Source organism: Myxocyprinus asiaticus, chromosome 3, assembly GCF_019703515.2.
Source record: "Myxocyprinus asiaticus isolate MX2 ecotype Aquarium Trade chromosome 3, UBuf_Myxa_2, whole genome shotgun sequence".
Classification (NCBI taxonomy): Eukaryota; Metazoa; Chordata; class Actinopteri; order Cypriniformes; family Catostomidae; genus Myxocyprinus; species Myxocyprinus asiaticus.
In genome coordinates, this window is record NC_059346.1 from 4,706,656 (window position 1) to 4,722,368 (window position 15,713).

General features: G+C 34.0%; 1 protein-coding gene and 1 long non-coding RNA gene across 3 annotated transcripts in view; one reads left to right on the top strand and one right to left on the bottom strand.

The window, feature by feature from the left end:
• Positions 1-15,713, bottom strand: part of LOC127423692 (BCL2/adenovirus E1B 19 kDa protein-interacting protein 3-like) — a 16,220-nt gene continuing 507 nt past the window's right edge. Inside the window, exons 2-7 of one of the 2 annotated variants that reach the window (XM_051668197.1) lie at positions 13,650-13,808; positions 10,527-10,665; positions 9,472-9,565; positions 8,608-8,684; positions 3,108-3,248; positions 1-1,470 (exon numbers count right to left, since the gene is read on the bottom strand). In XM_051668197.1, the coding sequence (XP_051524157.1) occupies positions 1,422-1,470; positions 3,108-3,248; positions 8,608-8,684; positions 9,472-9,565; positions 10,527-10,665; positions 13,650-13,692 (543 nt within the window). In that variant the 5' untranslated portion in view covers positions 13,693-13,808 and the 3' untranslated portion in view covers positions 1-1,421. Of the gene's footprint in view, positions 1,471-3,107; positions 3,249-8,607; positions 8,685-9,471; positions 9,566-10,526; positions 10,666-13,649; positions 13,831-15,713 lie in introns of those variants that run through there. The other variant, XM_051668206.1, reaches the window with a different exon arrangement.
• The window catches only part of LOC127423828 (uncharacterized), a 7,625-nt gene continuing 6,377 nt past the window's right edge, over positions 14,466-15,713 (top strand). The window contains exon 1 of the long non-coding RNA XR_007894384.1: positions 14,466-15,016. This is a non-coding gene — a long non-coding RNA (uncharacterized LOC127423828). The remainder of the gene's footprint in view (positions 15,017-15,713) is intronic.

Here is a 15,713-nt window from a genome sequence, read left to right on the forward strand (position 1 = left end):
TTAGCTGGTAACTGACATTTATTGTGGTCGAGACATTACAAATGAGATCTAACCTCCAATTACTTTCACAAGTTAACGCACAATTTACTGCAAACCCAATTTTTTTGTTTTGTTCCACTCCTGCATTTCCACTTCAGACAAACAGTACACAGTCAAAACCTCTCTGAAATTAAATGCTTCCCATTCATCCTGAATATATCTTCCATTTGATGTTAAGATATGTCTGTTAATACTGTTTGTCTTTAATTTGCTCGCTCACTCTCTTTTGCACGCTTCTCAATGATGGTTTGCTCCTCTCTGTCTGCACCAAATTTCAGTGTATTTTCAATGAACACATTTCTTTTTGGAGTCGCAGTTTGACAATAAAAGTGAAACAACTACAACAAACAATATGGTGGACAGTCTCTAGTCCTAAAGATGCATACACAGGATGTTAAAGAGGTCATATACAGCCTGATCTCAGGAAAAGTCTGTGAATGTAGTGACATTTTTGCTAAATGAAATTACATGGTTCATTACATGTATTGCAGCATTTCCGAGGTGAAATGTCCACTGTGTGGCGCTAAAAGCAAGTTAAATATTCTCCCAAACAGATTAGGTTTTTAAGGTCAATGCACTATGGCGTTTTAAATCAACAAAATCTTCCTCCCTACCCTAAACCTTAAACCTAATCAATAGTGTCATAAAAGCAAATGTGAGATGAAAAACGCAATTACTGAAGCAACCACGTCATTTCGTGGCGCTTCTATGGCAGTTTCAGCTCACGCGTCGACTCGCGTGCTCTTTAGGACTCGTACCCAGGTCTTCCGCACTTAGTCACACTGGAATAAGCTTGTAATTGTAGTTGATTATGTTTTGCAAGCGTTAAAGCGTATGGTCTTTTAAATCATGCGTTATATAAAAGTGTTTCGATTTCATAAGATAGCATTTTGAGAGTAACAGAGCTTTTTCAACTGCTGATCTGCCATTTTACTCGTGAAATGTGTGAGAGTGAATAAAACTCGTTGTTGCGCCTCTAGTGTTCATTTCACCAGAAAATTGTTAAGATACGTAGAACTCATTTAGCAAAAATGTTGTTCTGTGAGACCAGGTTGGTCAAAACATACAGTCTTGCTTAGAATGTTAGTATAATGTAATTGTTTTTTCAAAAACAGTAATCCCTCTTTTTGGGATTATTCAGAAGGATCTGCAGAGCTGCAGGTGCTACACACAAAAATGTACTTTTTTTGGTTCAAAAGATCAACAACGATTTCATTCCTCATGATATGACCCCTTTAAAGGTGTGAAGACAGAGAGACAGACTTGGACAGATACAGACAGTGTTGAGAGGGGCTTTGCTCTCTCATTTGCCCCATCAAAGGAAGAGAAAAGAGGCGTGATTGAGCTACAGTGCCACTTGGTGAGCTGCCGAAGGTCACATGTCACAGCGTGCTGGTAGATGAGGATGCCAGTCGTTTGCCGATGTATATTCTAAGAAAACAAGAGACAGAAAGAGGTAATGCCAACTTTTGTCAGAGGGCAATAATGCTTTTACGTTCTTTATGTATTAATGTTCTGTCCTGAAAATGGGGGACACCATAAATTCAATTTGTTTAGCTCAATAGAACATTTTAGAGAGTCTAAGCACAAGCATTTGTCTTTTTTTATTTGGATTATGGATTTATTGCATATACCAAATAACATAGAAACTAGCTCTTATTTTTAAATGCATCTAAAACAGTGCTTTCAGTGTAAGTACAGTTATGTGATGTTTTAGAGGCTTTTTTGTAACAGAATACAGGCAGGCCCAAACGAAATCTGCAGAATTTTGTTGCATTAAAACTAGAAATAGACAGATAAACCAATAAGTAAACAGATATTTTTATCTGATATTCACACTTCTCTACTGAATTGGTTTTTGGTTCTTTAAAATCACTTCTTACTTAACAGCGGAAATGTTATGAATATTGTATGAATATTTAAATAACATTTATGTATTTTTACTTATTATTATTATTGTACATGTTGTGTTTTTATTGCTTTAGTCTAATGATTATTTATTAATTATTGTGTCAAAAAGAAGAGATAAAATAATAATAAAATACTGGTTTTGCAAACTGGTTGTCAGACAATTCAACATTAAAATAATATGTATCGGTTATACTGTATGAACATTTAAATCATACTAATTATTATTATTACGATAAATATTATTATTTCGGTAATAATTATCATTATTATTATATATGTTATGTTTTTATTGTTGCAGTCTATTAAATATTAATTTATTATTGTGTCAAAAGATGAGATTAAACAATTAAATACTGGTTTTGCATATTGGTTGTCAGATAATTAAACATAAAAATAATATTTATAGTTTATATTGTATGAATATTTAAATAATATTAATTATCAATATTACTAATGTGATGTTTTTATCGCTGTAGTTTAATGATTATTTATTACTGTGTCAAATAGAAGAGATTAAACAATAATTATATACTGGTTCTGCATAATGGTTGTTCAACAATTAAACATAAAAAACTATATTTATTTGTTATATTGTAAAAATACTAAAATAATATTTATTATACATGCTATGTTTTTATTGTTGTATGAATATTTAAATAATATAAATTATTATTATTATTAAAGTGATGTTTTTATTGCTGTAATCTAATGACTATTTATTTATTATAATGCCAAAATCATAATCAAAAATTAAATATTGATTCTGCATATTGGTTGTCAGACAATCAAACCTAAAAACTATGTTCATCAATAATATTGTATGAATATTAAAATAATGTTTATTATTAGTAGTATTATTATAAATGTTATGTTTAAAATTGCTGTAGTTTAATGATTGTTTATTTATTATTCCATCAAAAAGAGATTTAACAATAAATAAATATTGATTCTGCATATTGGTTGTCAGACAATAAAACATAAAAATAATATATATATATCTATATCGGTATGTTTGGTGTTAAAAAAACAAACAAAAGCGGATGATCTCGAAGTTAAAAATGTTCTTTGCGCACAGTGTGGGTCTGTTGACATAAACTTAATCTGTTGCTACACAGAGAGAATAAAATTAAGATTTGGGAAGATTGAAGCATGCTCACCCCAAACCCAATGTCAGAGCATGTGAGGCAAGCAGAGAAGGGAGGAGGATGAGGAGCACATCTGAAGAAAACAAGCCTCTCTTCATCACCTCTGTCTTCCTCACGCTCAGGGACTGCTTTGGGTGATGAAACACAAACTCCCTGAATAGAGAGAGAGAAAAGGGCTACCAGGGTTATTCAGAAATATAAACATTTATAAGGAAAAAATCCTTTATCAAGAACTGCATTGGAGACATTAGAATGGGAGAATACGTCTATGTAAAGTTTCTTTTGGAACCATGCAAATGCCGGCTTGAGAATTATACATGCGTGCACAGGACACCACAGGTATTCTAAGACAAATTTATCTGAAACAGATGAAGCCAAATTCAGCATGATCCTATTTTAAATCATTGTAAGGCAGTGTCAGAATTAACCTTTGCATCAAGGGCCAGTACTTGCCCCTTGGATTTGATTTTCAGGTGCATTTTGTACTTTTATAAGGCAATATTTTGTTATAAATATAAAAATATACTGTGCATTATCCTTTCATTTCAAATACTTCAATTCATCTGGCATGCCATTGACACTAAATGTCTCGAAGTTCTATGTTAAAGAGATAGTTCAACCAAAAATGAAAATTCTCTCATCATTTACATTTAATAGTGGCCAGACCTTTTAAGCTTCAAAAAGCACATAAAGGCAGCATAAAAGTAACCCATACGACTCCAGTGCTTAAATCCAAGTCTTCAAAAGCGATGTGATAGGTCTGGGTGAGAAACAGATCAATATTTAAATCCTTTAACACTATAAATCTCCACTTTCACTTTCACATTCTGAAAGTGAAAGTGGAGATTTATAGTAAAAAAGGACTGAAATATTGATCTGTTTCTCTCCCAAAGTGACTGCATCACTTCAGAAGACATATATTTAACAACTGGAGTCATATTGATTCATTTTATGCTGCCTTGATGTGCTTTTTGGAGCTTCAAAGCTCTGGCCACCATTCATTTGCATTGTATGGACCTACAGAGCAGAGATACTCTTCTAAAAACCTTTGTTTGTGTTCAGCAGAAGTAAGAAAGTCACACATCTGGGATGGCATGAAAGTGAGAAAATGATGAGAGAATTTTCATTTTTGGGTGAGCCATTCCTTTAATAAGAACTGATTTTGAATAAACTTTGAAAAGTTTGTGTACTATAAACAAAGGTTTATATTTTTCAAAGCGTGTATATGCATTGTCAGGAAAACTGGCATTGACAAAGTGGAGCTTTCTGTGTTTTTTTGAGAGTTGTGTCCTTTTAACCACATAATGATATCGGTGCACTCTTGGACTTGACTAATCTACAATCCCCCTTCATTAAACTTTTTAATTTTAAAAGTTTTGTGACATGGTTCTACTACGCTTGTCTATGCTTCTGTAAAGATCTTTTGCATTCAGAACATTCTTCTTCAGAGACCTAACTCATCCTCTCAACAAGCTCGACACAAGCGAGGCTCAGATTTGCTGACTCATGGTGTGGCGCACAAGCTATTTTTGTGTGGTGACTCTAAATGATGCTCTCGCAGAGGTATGCAGGGCTAACAGAGGTCAAGCGCTCTGCTGCAAGAGTTGGCAATCTGTGAACCGCTCTGTTATTCTGAAAGGGCATATCACAACACAAGGCCATCTCATTTATTTTCTCCATAATGCAATATGGCATAATGAGGTCCTTAATAAGCATATCTTTGTCCAGGACAGTAAACTGGAAACATGTGCAAAAACATTCCTAATCTTTATTCAGATTTATTATTGTCTATTCCCAACCTTTTTGGGAATAGACAATAACACACCCCTGTTGACTGTCTGTTGAACCCCTATGACTCTTAATTCTTTATTATTTTAAGTAATGTTCTCACCTTTCAATACACTGGCAAGAGAAAGTAAGTGAACCCTTTGGAATTACCTGCATTTCTGCATAAATTTGTCTTAAAATCTGGTTTGAACTTCAAGTAACAATAATGAACAAACACAATCTGTTTTAACTTATAACACACAAAAAAGTATGTGAACTTCTAGGCTAATGATGTCAACAAAAGCTAATTAGAGTCAGGGGTTGGCAAACTTGGCATCCAATTAATGAAATGAGATTTGAGGTGTAGGTTAGATCTACTTTGACTTATAAAAAACATTCAAACATTTTGAGTTTGCTATTCACCAGAAGCATCTGCTGACGTGGACCATGACTCACAAAAAATAAATCTCAGAAGACTTCCGATCAAGAATTGTTGCTTTCCATATGAATGCATGAATGAACGTTACATTTATATAGCGCTTTTCTGACATTACACTCAAAGCGCTTTACACAGTGAACAGGGGACTCTCCACAACCACCACCAGTGTGCAGCTTCCACCTGGATGATGCGACGGCAGTCATAGTGCGCCAGTACGCTCACCACCACATATAGCTGGTAATGGTTAAAAAGTTATCTCAAAGTGCTCAGATATTCATCTGTCCACTGTTAGACAAATTTTCTATAAATGGAGACAATTTAGTACTGTGGATACTCTCCCTAGAAGTGGCCGTCCAGCCAAGATATCTCAAAGGGCACATAGCAGAATGCTCAGTGAGGTAAAAATGAACCCTAGAGTGACAGCTAAAGACTTGAAAGAATCATTGGAACTGGTTTTCCATATAGTAGACTCATGAACAGAGATGTTAACATTAAATAGGAATGGTGTCAGGGGCCTGGGTAGCTCAACGAGTAAAGATGATGACTACCACCCCTGGAATCACGAGTTCGAATCCAGGGTGTACTGAGTCACTCCAGCCAGGTCTCCTAAGCAACCAAACTGGCCCGGTTGTTAGGGAGGGTAGAGTCACATGGGGTAACCTCCTCGTGGTCGCTATAATGTGGTTATCGCTCTCGGTGGGGCGCGTGGTGAGTTGTGTGTGGATGCCGCAGAGAACAGCATGAAGCCTCCACACGCGCTACGTCTCCTCCGCTCAAAAAGCCACGTAATAAGATGCACGGATTGATGGTCTCAGACGCGGAGGCAACTGAGATTCGTCCTCTGCCACCCAGATTGAAGCGAGTCACTACGCCACCATGAGGACTTAGAGCGCATTGGGAATTGGCCATTCCAAATTGGGGAGAAAAGGGGAGGAACAAAAAAAATAAAACCGTAATGGTGTCCATGACAGGACAATACAAAGGAAGCCACTGCTTTCCAACATAAACATTGCTGCGTGCCTGAATTTTGCCAAAGATCACCTTGACACTCCACAACGCTACTGGGAAAATGTTTTGTGGACTGATGAAACTAAGGTTGAACTGTTTGGAAAGAACACACAGCACTATGTATGGCATAAAAAGGGCACCGCATACCAACATGAAAACATCATCCCAACGGTGAAGTACGGTGGAAGGAGCATCATGATTTGTGGCTGCTTTGCTGCTTCGGGGCCTGGACCGCTTGCTATCATCGAGGGAAAAATTATGTTTATCAAGATATCCTACAGGATAATATCAGGGTGGCTGTACGCCAGCTGAAGCTCAGTGGAAGTTGAGTGATGCAGCAGGACAATGACCCTAAACATCTAAGTAAATCCACCTTTTGGAGTGTCCCAGTCAGAGCCCAGACCTTAACCCAATAGAGATGCTGTGAAATGACCTCAAGAGAGCCATTCACAGCAGACATCATAAGAATATGGCTGAGCTGAAGCAGTTCTGTAAGGAAGAATGGTTCCTTCCAAACATTGTGCAGGTCCGCAGAGACCGGAAACGCTTGGCTGAGGTTATTGCTGCCAAAGGAGTATCGACCAGTCATTAAATCCAAGGGTTCACTTTATTTTTTCCAAAGCACTGTGAATGTTTAATGGGATGTGTTCAATAAAGACATGAAAGATTATAATTGTTTGTGTGTTGTTAGCTTAAGCACATTGTGTTGTCTATACTTGTGACTTTGATGAAGATGAGATCACATTTTATGACCATTTAATGCAGAAAACCAGCTTATTTCACATACCTTTTCTTGCCACTGTAAATATGGGCTAATAAAGAATAGGGATGATCGCAGGAACATATCATGTCATATCTTGCCATATAACCAACAGAATAAGAAATTCTATTTTACATAAAGAAAAAAGTGTAAAATTAGTCAAATTAAAATAATCAAAATATATATTTATTTACAAAAATATTTCATCATATGTGAGTATTTCTTCACCATTGGGGACTTTCAGCCCTGTGAATTTCTAGTAAAATCCTGTTAAAACACTTTTCACACCTTCACTATTTTTTTTTTAATTGGTCTAATTTGTCTACTAACAATGTCCAACGGTTTATGTACATGCATCGCAGGAGATTTGTCATTTTTGCAATTTTTTTTTTTTCTAAAAGTCATGAAATTTCTCACATTCTCTGTTTTGTTTAATAGAATTCTGTGGTGGAAATGATGCTAATGGAAATGAAATTTTTAACGTTTTTGAAATAAAATGGCCAACACCTTTGTCTTGCTAAGGCTAATTTTGTAGCTAATATTTTATCTGTGCTAAATACAAACAAATAAATAATATTTTCACACTTTTTGCTTTTTGATTGGAAATGACGTCCAGTACAAATATTCTGCACACAAGTGATATTTATTCATATTGATTTTTCTTCGCTTTGTCTCATATTTAATCTCAAGCATGCTCTTCAATGATATTTTTGTTCACTTGGTTAACAAGTTCACTAACTTTAAAAAAAAAAAAAACTTTATTAGGGGCGAAATTGTTTGATGTGGTGGAAATGACGCAACAACTATGGGAGAGTTGTCATTTTTGAAAAATCAATTGAAATCATTTTTGCACAATACATATTGAAGCGGTTTATGTTAATTTCACTCTTTGTTTAGATTATCCTAGTTTTAAACATGTAATAATTTTTATTTTTAGTATGGCTTTTCATAGTTTAATAGTGTAAGTCTGGGACTGGGACAAGGCTAAAACAGTTCAATCTATACATAAACGGCATTTAAAAAAGTACCAAAAATAAATGGTGATGGCCTGGTAAAAGTTTCCAAGTCTGCTTTAATGTGACAATTTATATAACAAAGTTGAAATCTGTTCGTTTCAATAATAATCCACCCTTGGGACATAAGAGTACCGAAACTGAAGAATCCCCATGTTTGGAAATGTCCATGTCAAATTCTAGCCCAAAATTAAAAAGGAATAAGAAATTATATTTTGCAACAAAAAAAAAAAACAAGAAGAAGAAGAAGCCTATTTTTAGGACAATTATAATTTATTTAATTTTCATTATGGCATTACTTTTATGTATAAACACTGGCTCTGAGGCAAACATCAAAACATTGCTCTGCTTGTTTGAGTGACCCGACATGTCAACTTCTGGCTTATCCAATGGTTTGTCCGGTCAATGGAAGAAATGGGTGTTTTTGCGAAACTAGTTTGAAAATAGTCCTTATTTTTGCAATTTCATTTCGTGCCAGTGGCACAGAAATTGCGCCCTGTGGCTTTAAACAAAGGTGAATCTTACTTGGGTGGCAGGTTCTCTGGCCGACTGGACCAATCCCACACCCATTCAGCACTCACCCTTCTGTCACTCTCATCTGACTAGAGAGATCGAGAGAAAGAGAGAGAGAAACAAAGAGAGCGAAAGATTTGTGAGAGTTTGTATGCGAGTATGACTTTGTGATGCAATAAAAAAAAACTTTTTACTCTTTGATTAAAATCGCAGTGGTTACTCTTTACCGTAGGAAATCAAATGATTATTGATATGGCAGATTAAATGGGACAAATGGAGAAAGATGACTTTTGCATCCTGAATGTTGAGTTAGTGATTAATAAAACCATGAAAGTAAATACTAGGGGAAAATATTTCATCATTAAAATATTACCATTATTTTAATGAAAACAACTAATTATACTGCACCATAAATATTCAGGACATTGTTTTTAAACAATAAAACCAAAGTTATGAACAGTTAAAAGTTTGGACACAATTGACTAAAATTGTTTCTCATGATCTGATGATGAAACCTTCTGATCTAAAGGCTTACACTTATAAGATTGAATTAAGATTTACGTATTTTAATTGCATAACAAAATTCCCTCAAATTAAATTAAGTAATATTTAATCATATAAAATAAAAACATTTAATACAATTTAATTTTGTGAAATATTTCATTTGATGGAATTTTGTTCTGAAATTTAAATGTGTAAAAAAAAATGTGTTTTTTTAAAGTGAAGAGTGGCTACTTACATACAGTAATTCCCATACTTCATTAGTGTTTTGTTTTGATGACTTTATTTTTCTATTATGTGAAAAGTAGATATCATAAAAAATGAGTAGGTGTGTCCAAACTTTTGACTGGTACAGTATTTGCAGGTGTGTGTCACCTGTATAGTAACACAATCTGTGCTGCTGCTGCTGCCGCCCTCACTGGCTGGTTTGGGTGACCCGGATTTTCTTGGGGTCATGACCTGCGGAGGACTGAATTTAGAGAGACAACTTGAGTTATAACAATAAAGATGTTTATTATTATTATTATTACTATTGTTCCAAAATTAACTGTACTCTGTACTCTTGACATACAGCAAGAGTACAGAGCTATAATATTAATGTGGACAGCATAGCTCTGATATTTTGATCATTGAAGAATTTGATTATATTTGTTTGAGTACAAATTGAAATTTTTGATTACAGACTTTGGTATCTTGGTAGTTTGAGACATTGTTGAGGTCTCTTCTGAAATGCTACAATAGACTTGTGAGGTTACTGGGGTCTTTATGTCAGGAGAACAATTTGTGGAGCAGGAGACTGACGCAAAAAACTCCCCATTTGCTCTCCATTCTCACTGGTGTCTAGGAGAAACAACTGAGATATTTAAAGGAATGTTACAGGTTTAATACAAGTTAAGCTCAATCGACAGCATTTGTGGCATAATGTTGATAACCACAAAAAATTATTTCAATCTGGCACTTGTTTATTTAAATAAAAATTGCAAAAATCGCGGTTGTAGTAAGACACGTACAATGCAAGTGAAAGGGGCCAATTCATAAACATTAAAACACACACTGTTTCAAAGTACAAGACATGAACATTATACGTGTTAACATACTATTACTGTGATAACATCACGTGCCGAGATTCCAGGATTTACCGGCGTTACATCATACATGTTAGCACGTGGTATGTTTACGTCTTGTGGCTATACGTTTGAAACACTTTGTATTTTAACGTTTATGGATTGGCCCCATTCACTTTCACTGTAAGTGCCTCACTGTAACCAATAATAATAATAATCAACATTATGCCGCAAATGCTGTTGATTGAGTTTCACTTGAACATTTCTTGAAGAGATCTCATTCTTCATGGGCAGGTTCACACATGCTTCTCCATGCAACCACTCAAATACTCGAACGAAAAGTTCAAAAACGCTTCAGTCACGCACCTCTCAGTTTGACTACTCCTCTCACACTCCAGCTGAGCTTCCAGCAGGATTCTCTCTAGCTCCCCCTGCAGTATAGAGGCCGTTGTGTCCTGTGGTCCCACTGTATCTTCTCTCTGACCCTCCAGCTCCACCCAAGAGCCTGACAAAGAGTAAGTGCAAATATCAGCTATTTGATATGGACAGGAGGTCAGAAGTGTGAACAGGTTAGAGTTTAGACTAATAAAATAGAGTAACAATGCATTCATCGCTATATGATTTCCATGACTGTCACGTGAAAGTTGTGGGGAAAAAAGTCTATGTTAAAGTCAACGTGAAATAGCATTTGCAACCATTTTACTTCTGTAAAGTGAATCTATCTGTCCTCTTTCTGATCTATCTATCTATCTATCTATCATCAGTCTTTCTTTTCTATCTATCTATCACTCTTTCTTTCCTATCTATCTATCTATCTATCACTCTTTCTTTCCTATCTATCTATCTATCTATCTATCTATCTATCTATTTAGCTAGCTAGCTACCTATCTATCTATCACTCTTTCTTTCCTATCTATCTATCTATCTATCTATCACTCTTTCTTTCCTATCTATCTAGCTATCTATCACTCTTTCTTTCCTATCTATCTATCTATCTCTCTTTCTTTCCTATCTATCTAGCTATCTATCACTCTTTCTTTCCTATCTATCTATCTATCTATCTATCACTCTTTCTTTCCTATCTATCTATCTATCTATCTATCACTCTTTCTTTCCTATCTATCTATCTATCTATCACTCTTTCTTTCCTATCTATCTATCTATCTATCTATCACTCTTTCTTTCCTATCTATCTATCTATCTATCTATCACTCTTTCTTTCCTATCTATCTATCTATCTATCTATTTAGCTAGCTAGCTACCTATCTATCTATCACTCTTTCTTTCCTATCTATCTATCTATCACTCTTTCTTTCCTATCTATCTATCTATCTATCACTCTTTCTTTCCTATCTATCTATCTATCTATCTATCTATCTATCTATCACTCTTTCTTTCCTATCTATCTATCTATCTATCTATCTATCTATCACTCTATCTTTCCTATCTATCTATCTATCTATCTATCACTCTTTATTTCCTATCTATCTATCTATCTATCTATCTATCTATCTATCACTCTATCTTTCCTATCTATCTATCTATCTATCTATCTATCACTCTTTATTTCCTATCTATCTATCTATCTATCTATCACTCTTTCCTATCTATCTATCTATCTATCTATCTATCTATCACTCTTTCTTTCCTATCTATCTATCTATCTGTCTATCTATCTATCTATCTATCACTCTTTCTTTCCTATCTATCTATCTATCTATCTATCTATCTATCACTCTTTCTTTCCTATCTATCTATCTATCTGTCTATCTATCTATCTATCTATCTATCTATCACTCTTTCTTTCCTATCTATCTATCTATCTATCACTCTTTCTTTCCTATCTATCTATCTATCTATCTATCTGTCTATCTATCTATCTATCTATCTATCTATCACTCTTTCTTTCCTATCTATCTATCTATCTATCTATTTAGCTAGCTAGCTACCTATCTATCTATCACTCTTTCTTTCCTATCTATCTATCTATCTATCTATCTATCACTCTTTCTTTCCTATCTATCTATCTATCTATCTATCACTCTTTCTTTCCTATCTATCTATCTATCTATCTATCTATCACTCTTTCTTTCCTATCTATCTATCTATCTATATATCTATCTATCACTCTTTCTTTCCTATCTATCTATCTATCTATCTTCCTTTCTGGTCTATCTATCTATCTATCTATCTATCATCAGTCTTTCTTTCCTACCTATCTATCTATCTAGTATGTCTGTCTGTCTGTCTGTCTGTCTATCTATCTGTCTTCCTTTCCGATCTATCGATCTATCTATCTATCTATCTGTCTGTCTGTCTATTTCTTTCTTTCTGATCTATCTATCTATCTATATATATATATATATATATCTATATATATATATATATATATATATATATACATAAATATCACTCTTTCTTTCCTATCTATCTTGCTGGCTAACCAAATGCTTGCTTACGTAAGCATTTTATTTCTGTGAGAGATTAGCCTGTCCCCGTTCTTTCTCTTTCTCTCTTTCTATCTCTCCATCTCTCTATTGCTTCCTTTCTCCCCACCTTCTCCCTCATCCTGACATTTATCATCTTTCAAAAAGTCTAAGGTATACATTCTCTCTGCCCTTCTTGGTCATTTTTTTTTTTTCAGTTGGTTTGTTAGAGATGGGAGGAGGGATTGTGCCAATGCCCGAGACTTTCCACCATGTGGAAGTGTGACATAACACCAGACAAGAGCTGTGTGTCACGTATACCCAGTGTATTCTACCCTGCAGACTGTTTAAGCCACTGATGAAATTATAAGAGCTGTTTAACTCTCTTCACAGTAATTGGCTTAGAGAGATACAAAACAGATGAGTCATGGAATTTATTTACATAATAATACTGACAAAAACAATGACACAAAAACAATGGCAAAGCAACAGACCACACTGTAATAACAAGGAGTTATGATGTAACATATCCATTGTAAACACCTACCTAAATAGCAACATTTTACACAAAAGTGATTCTGTTGTTTACAAACAGTAATTTAGAGTAAATTAAATTAATATAATATATTATAAAAAATATACAGTATATCTTAATATAAACAGACATAAATATGAATACAAATTCATTTGAATAAAATTGATAATTTCAAATATTGTAAATAAATTCATAACTGCAGTTTATTTAAACATTTTACAATGTATTTAACATGAAATTATTTTATGATTTTAAATAATTAATTAATAACTTTTAAAGGGTGTAAATTGTATCATTTTATTTTAATCACAATTTATATTGGTAATCAATATTGATTAAAAAATCAATACAAGTATTAAATAAATACAGCTTTAATTAAAAATATTAAATTCAATTCAATTCTTAAATTAATTTAAATAAATGTATATTAATACGTAGAAATAAATGGTAGGCCTAGTAAATTATTTGTGCATCATCACAGGTTATAACAATAAAGCAGTGTTATGTAAACATGCGTATTTGTCTTACCGTGCAGAGCATCATCCGGTGACTGAGATCCTGAAAGAGCCATGATGGGACAGATGAGTTTAGGAGGAGACGCACTGACTTCAGCTCCTCACTGCCTCTCTTTGCCCTTGTTTAACAGCCCTCTGTGTGTTGACAGCTCTGTTGTGTGAGAGAGTGCGCCTGCAACCAACCATTTGAGAAATGTTGCTCGTCGTTTATGAGTGATATGCTTTAATTCCTCCAGGGGACGCACGCTGGCTCATAAAGCCGAATACTCCATTGATCCGCATTCAAATTTCACAACGGTTTTTTTTTTTATTTTTTTATTTTTTTTATTAGGGATATTAATACACTAGAAAGTAATTTTTAGAAAAAGATTCATTAGGCGTATAAATATATGATATAAAAATTGAAATATGGCACAGAAATAGCTTTATAATTAGTTAATCACAAACATCACAAACTACTGTCATTGGTCCTTTCTGACCAGCTCTGAGAAAAGCAACAGTTTCCACGTGACAACACCGTCCTATGCGCTATTTATACAGCGATCTGGATAATACTTTACACCTGAATAATAATATTTATGAACTTGAATACCCTTTAAAACAAAAAATATAAGATGAATAATTGAAACAGGTAATTATTATTTTTTTTTTAGACCCATCTTACCTGGCCAATCAGAAACAATGTCCGGGCCGCTAGGCTCCGCCCCACTAGTTCCAATATTTGTCAATCTACACGCTGATTCTATTTCTATGACGTACAGTAATCTCTTCTCTCTTATCTCCCCCCATGTGTTTCAGCAGGTGGTAAATATTGACATCGTTCCCTCCCTTACCATAAATAAATGTGTCTATTTCGATCTAAACTGGACCAAAAACGCAGCTAGTTATAGCGTTGCTATTTAATTTGGAATCACAATTTTTCATAAAGCATACCAATAAGGCATAAAATATTTTTTTGGAAGTTTATTTATTATTATTATTATTATTATTATTATTAATAATAATAATAATAATAATAATAATTAATAGGTTGTGACAAGTGGCACAACATTTTGCCAGTCATAATACTTTAAATGGCAAACCAAAAGTCCAGAATGTTTTCTTTTCCATTAAGTCACATGACCTCGAATAAACTTTTAAATAGCAAAGTCGTCAGATAATCTCAGATCACACAAACACACGCTTAGGCATCTAATCCGTCTTTCACTTATAAAAAAGTACCATGGTAATACCACTTTTGTTTTGCCATGGTAGTATGCTACCCTTGTTTTTGGTCAGAGCATGTATAATTGTACTACTTTGTTTTTTTCTGGGACATGGTACCATGGTTATACCATCATTTTGTTGGACATGTGCAATGTTCACAGTGTACTGCATAAGGTCAGTGTATTTTATGAATGATATTGTGAAACTCGTACGTCATTAAGAGGCTGTTTAATATATCGCCACGAGGGGGAGACAAGTCGATTTACAATTTTTCAGGCTTCATTACTGACCTCCTTAAGTAAATCTCATCTCAAATATCTGTAACTTGCTTTTATTTTGGCAGTTGCTTCTGTTCAACAATCCTTATTGACGTTTTGTGTTTTATTTGTTGTGTTGTGTTTTGGTTTGTTTTGTTTTGGTTCTTGGTTTGTTTTGTTTTGTTTTGTTTTGTTTTGTTTTGTTTTGTTTTGTTTTGGTTTTGGTTTGGTTTGGTTTGGTTTTTTGTTTTGATTTGTTTTTTTGTTTTTTTTTTTGGTTGTGTTTTGTTTTTTGTTGATGTTAGTTTGTTTTTCTATTTGGTTTAGTTTAGTTTTTGTTTTGGTTTTTGTTTTGTTTTGTTAGTTTTTTGCTGTTGTTTTTTGTGTTGTGTTTTGTTGTTACTTTGTTTTTTTATTTGGTTTAGTTATGGTTTGTTTGGGTGCTTGATTTGTTTTGTTGTGTTGTGATTTGTTTTGTTTTTTGTTTTGTATTGTTTTTTTGTGTGCTTGTTTGGTTTGGTGTTTGTTTTTTTTTTTTGTTTTTGTTTTTGTTTTTTTTTTTGTTTTGTTTTTTCAGCAGGGATATACAGATACCATGGTACATGGTGATGTAA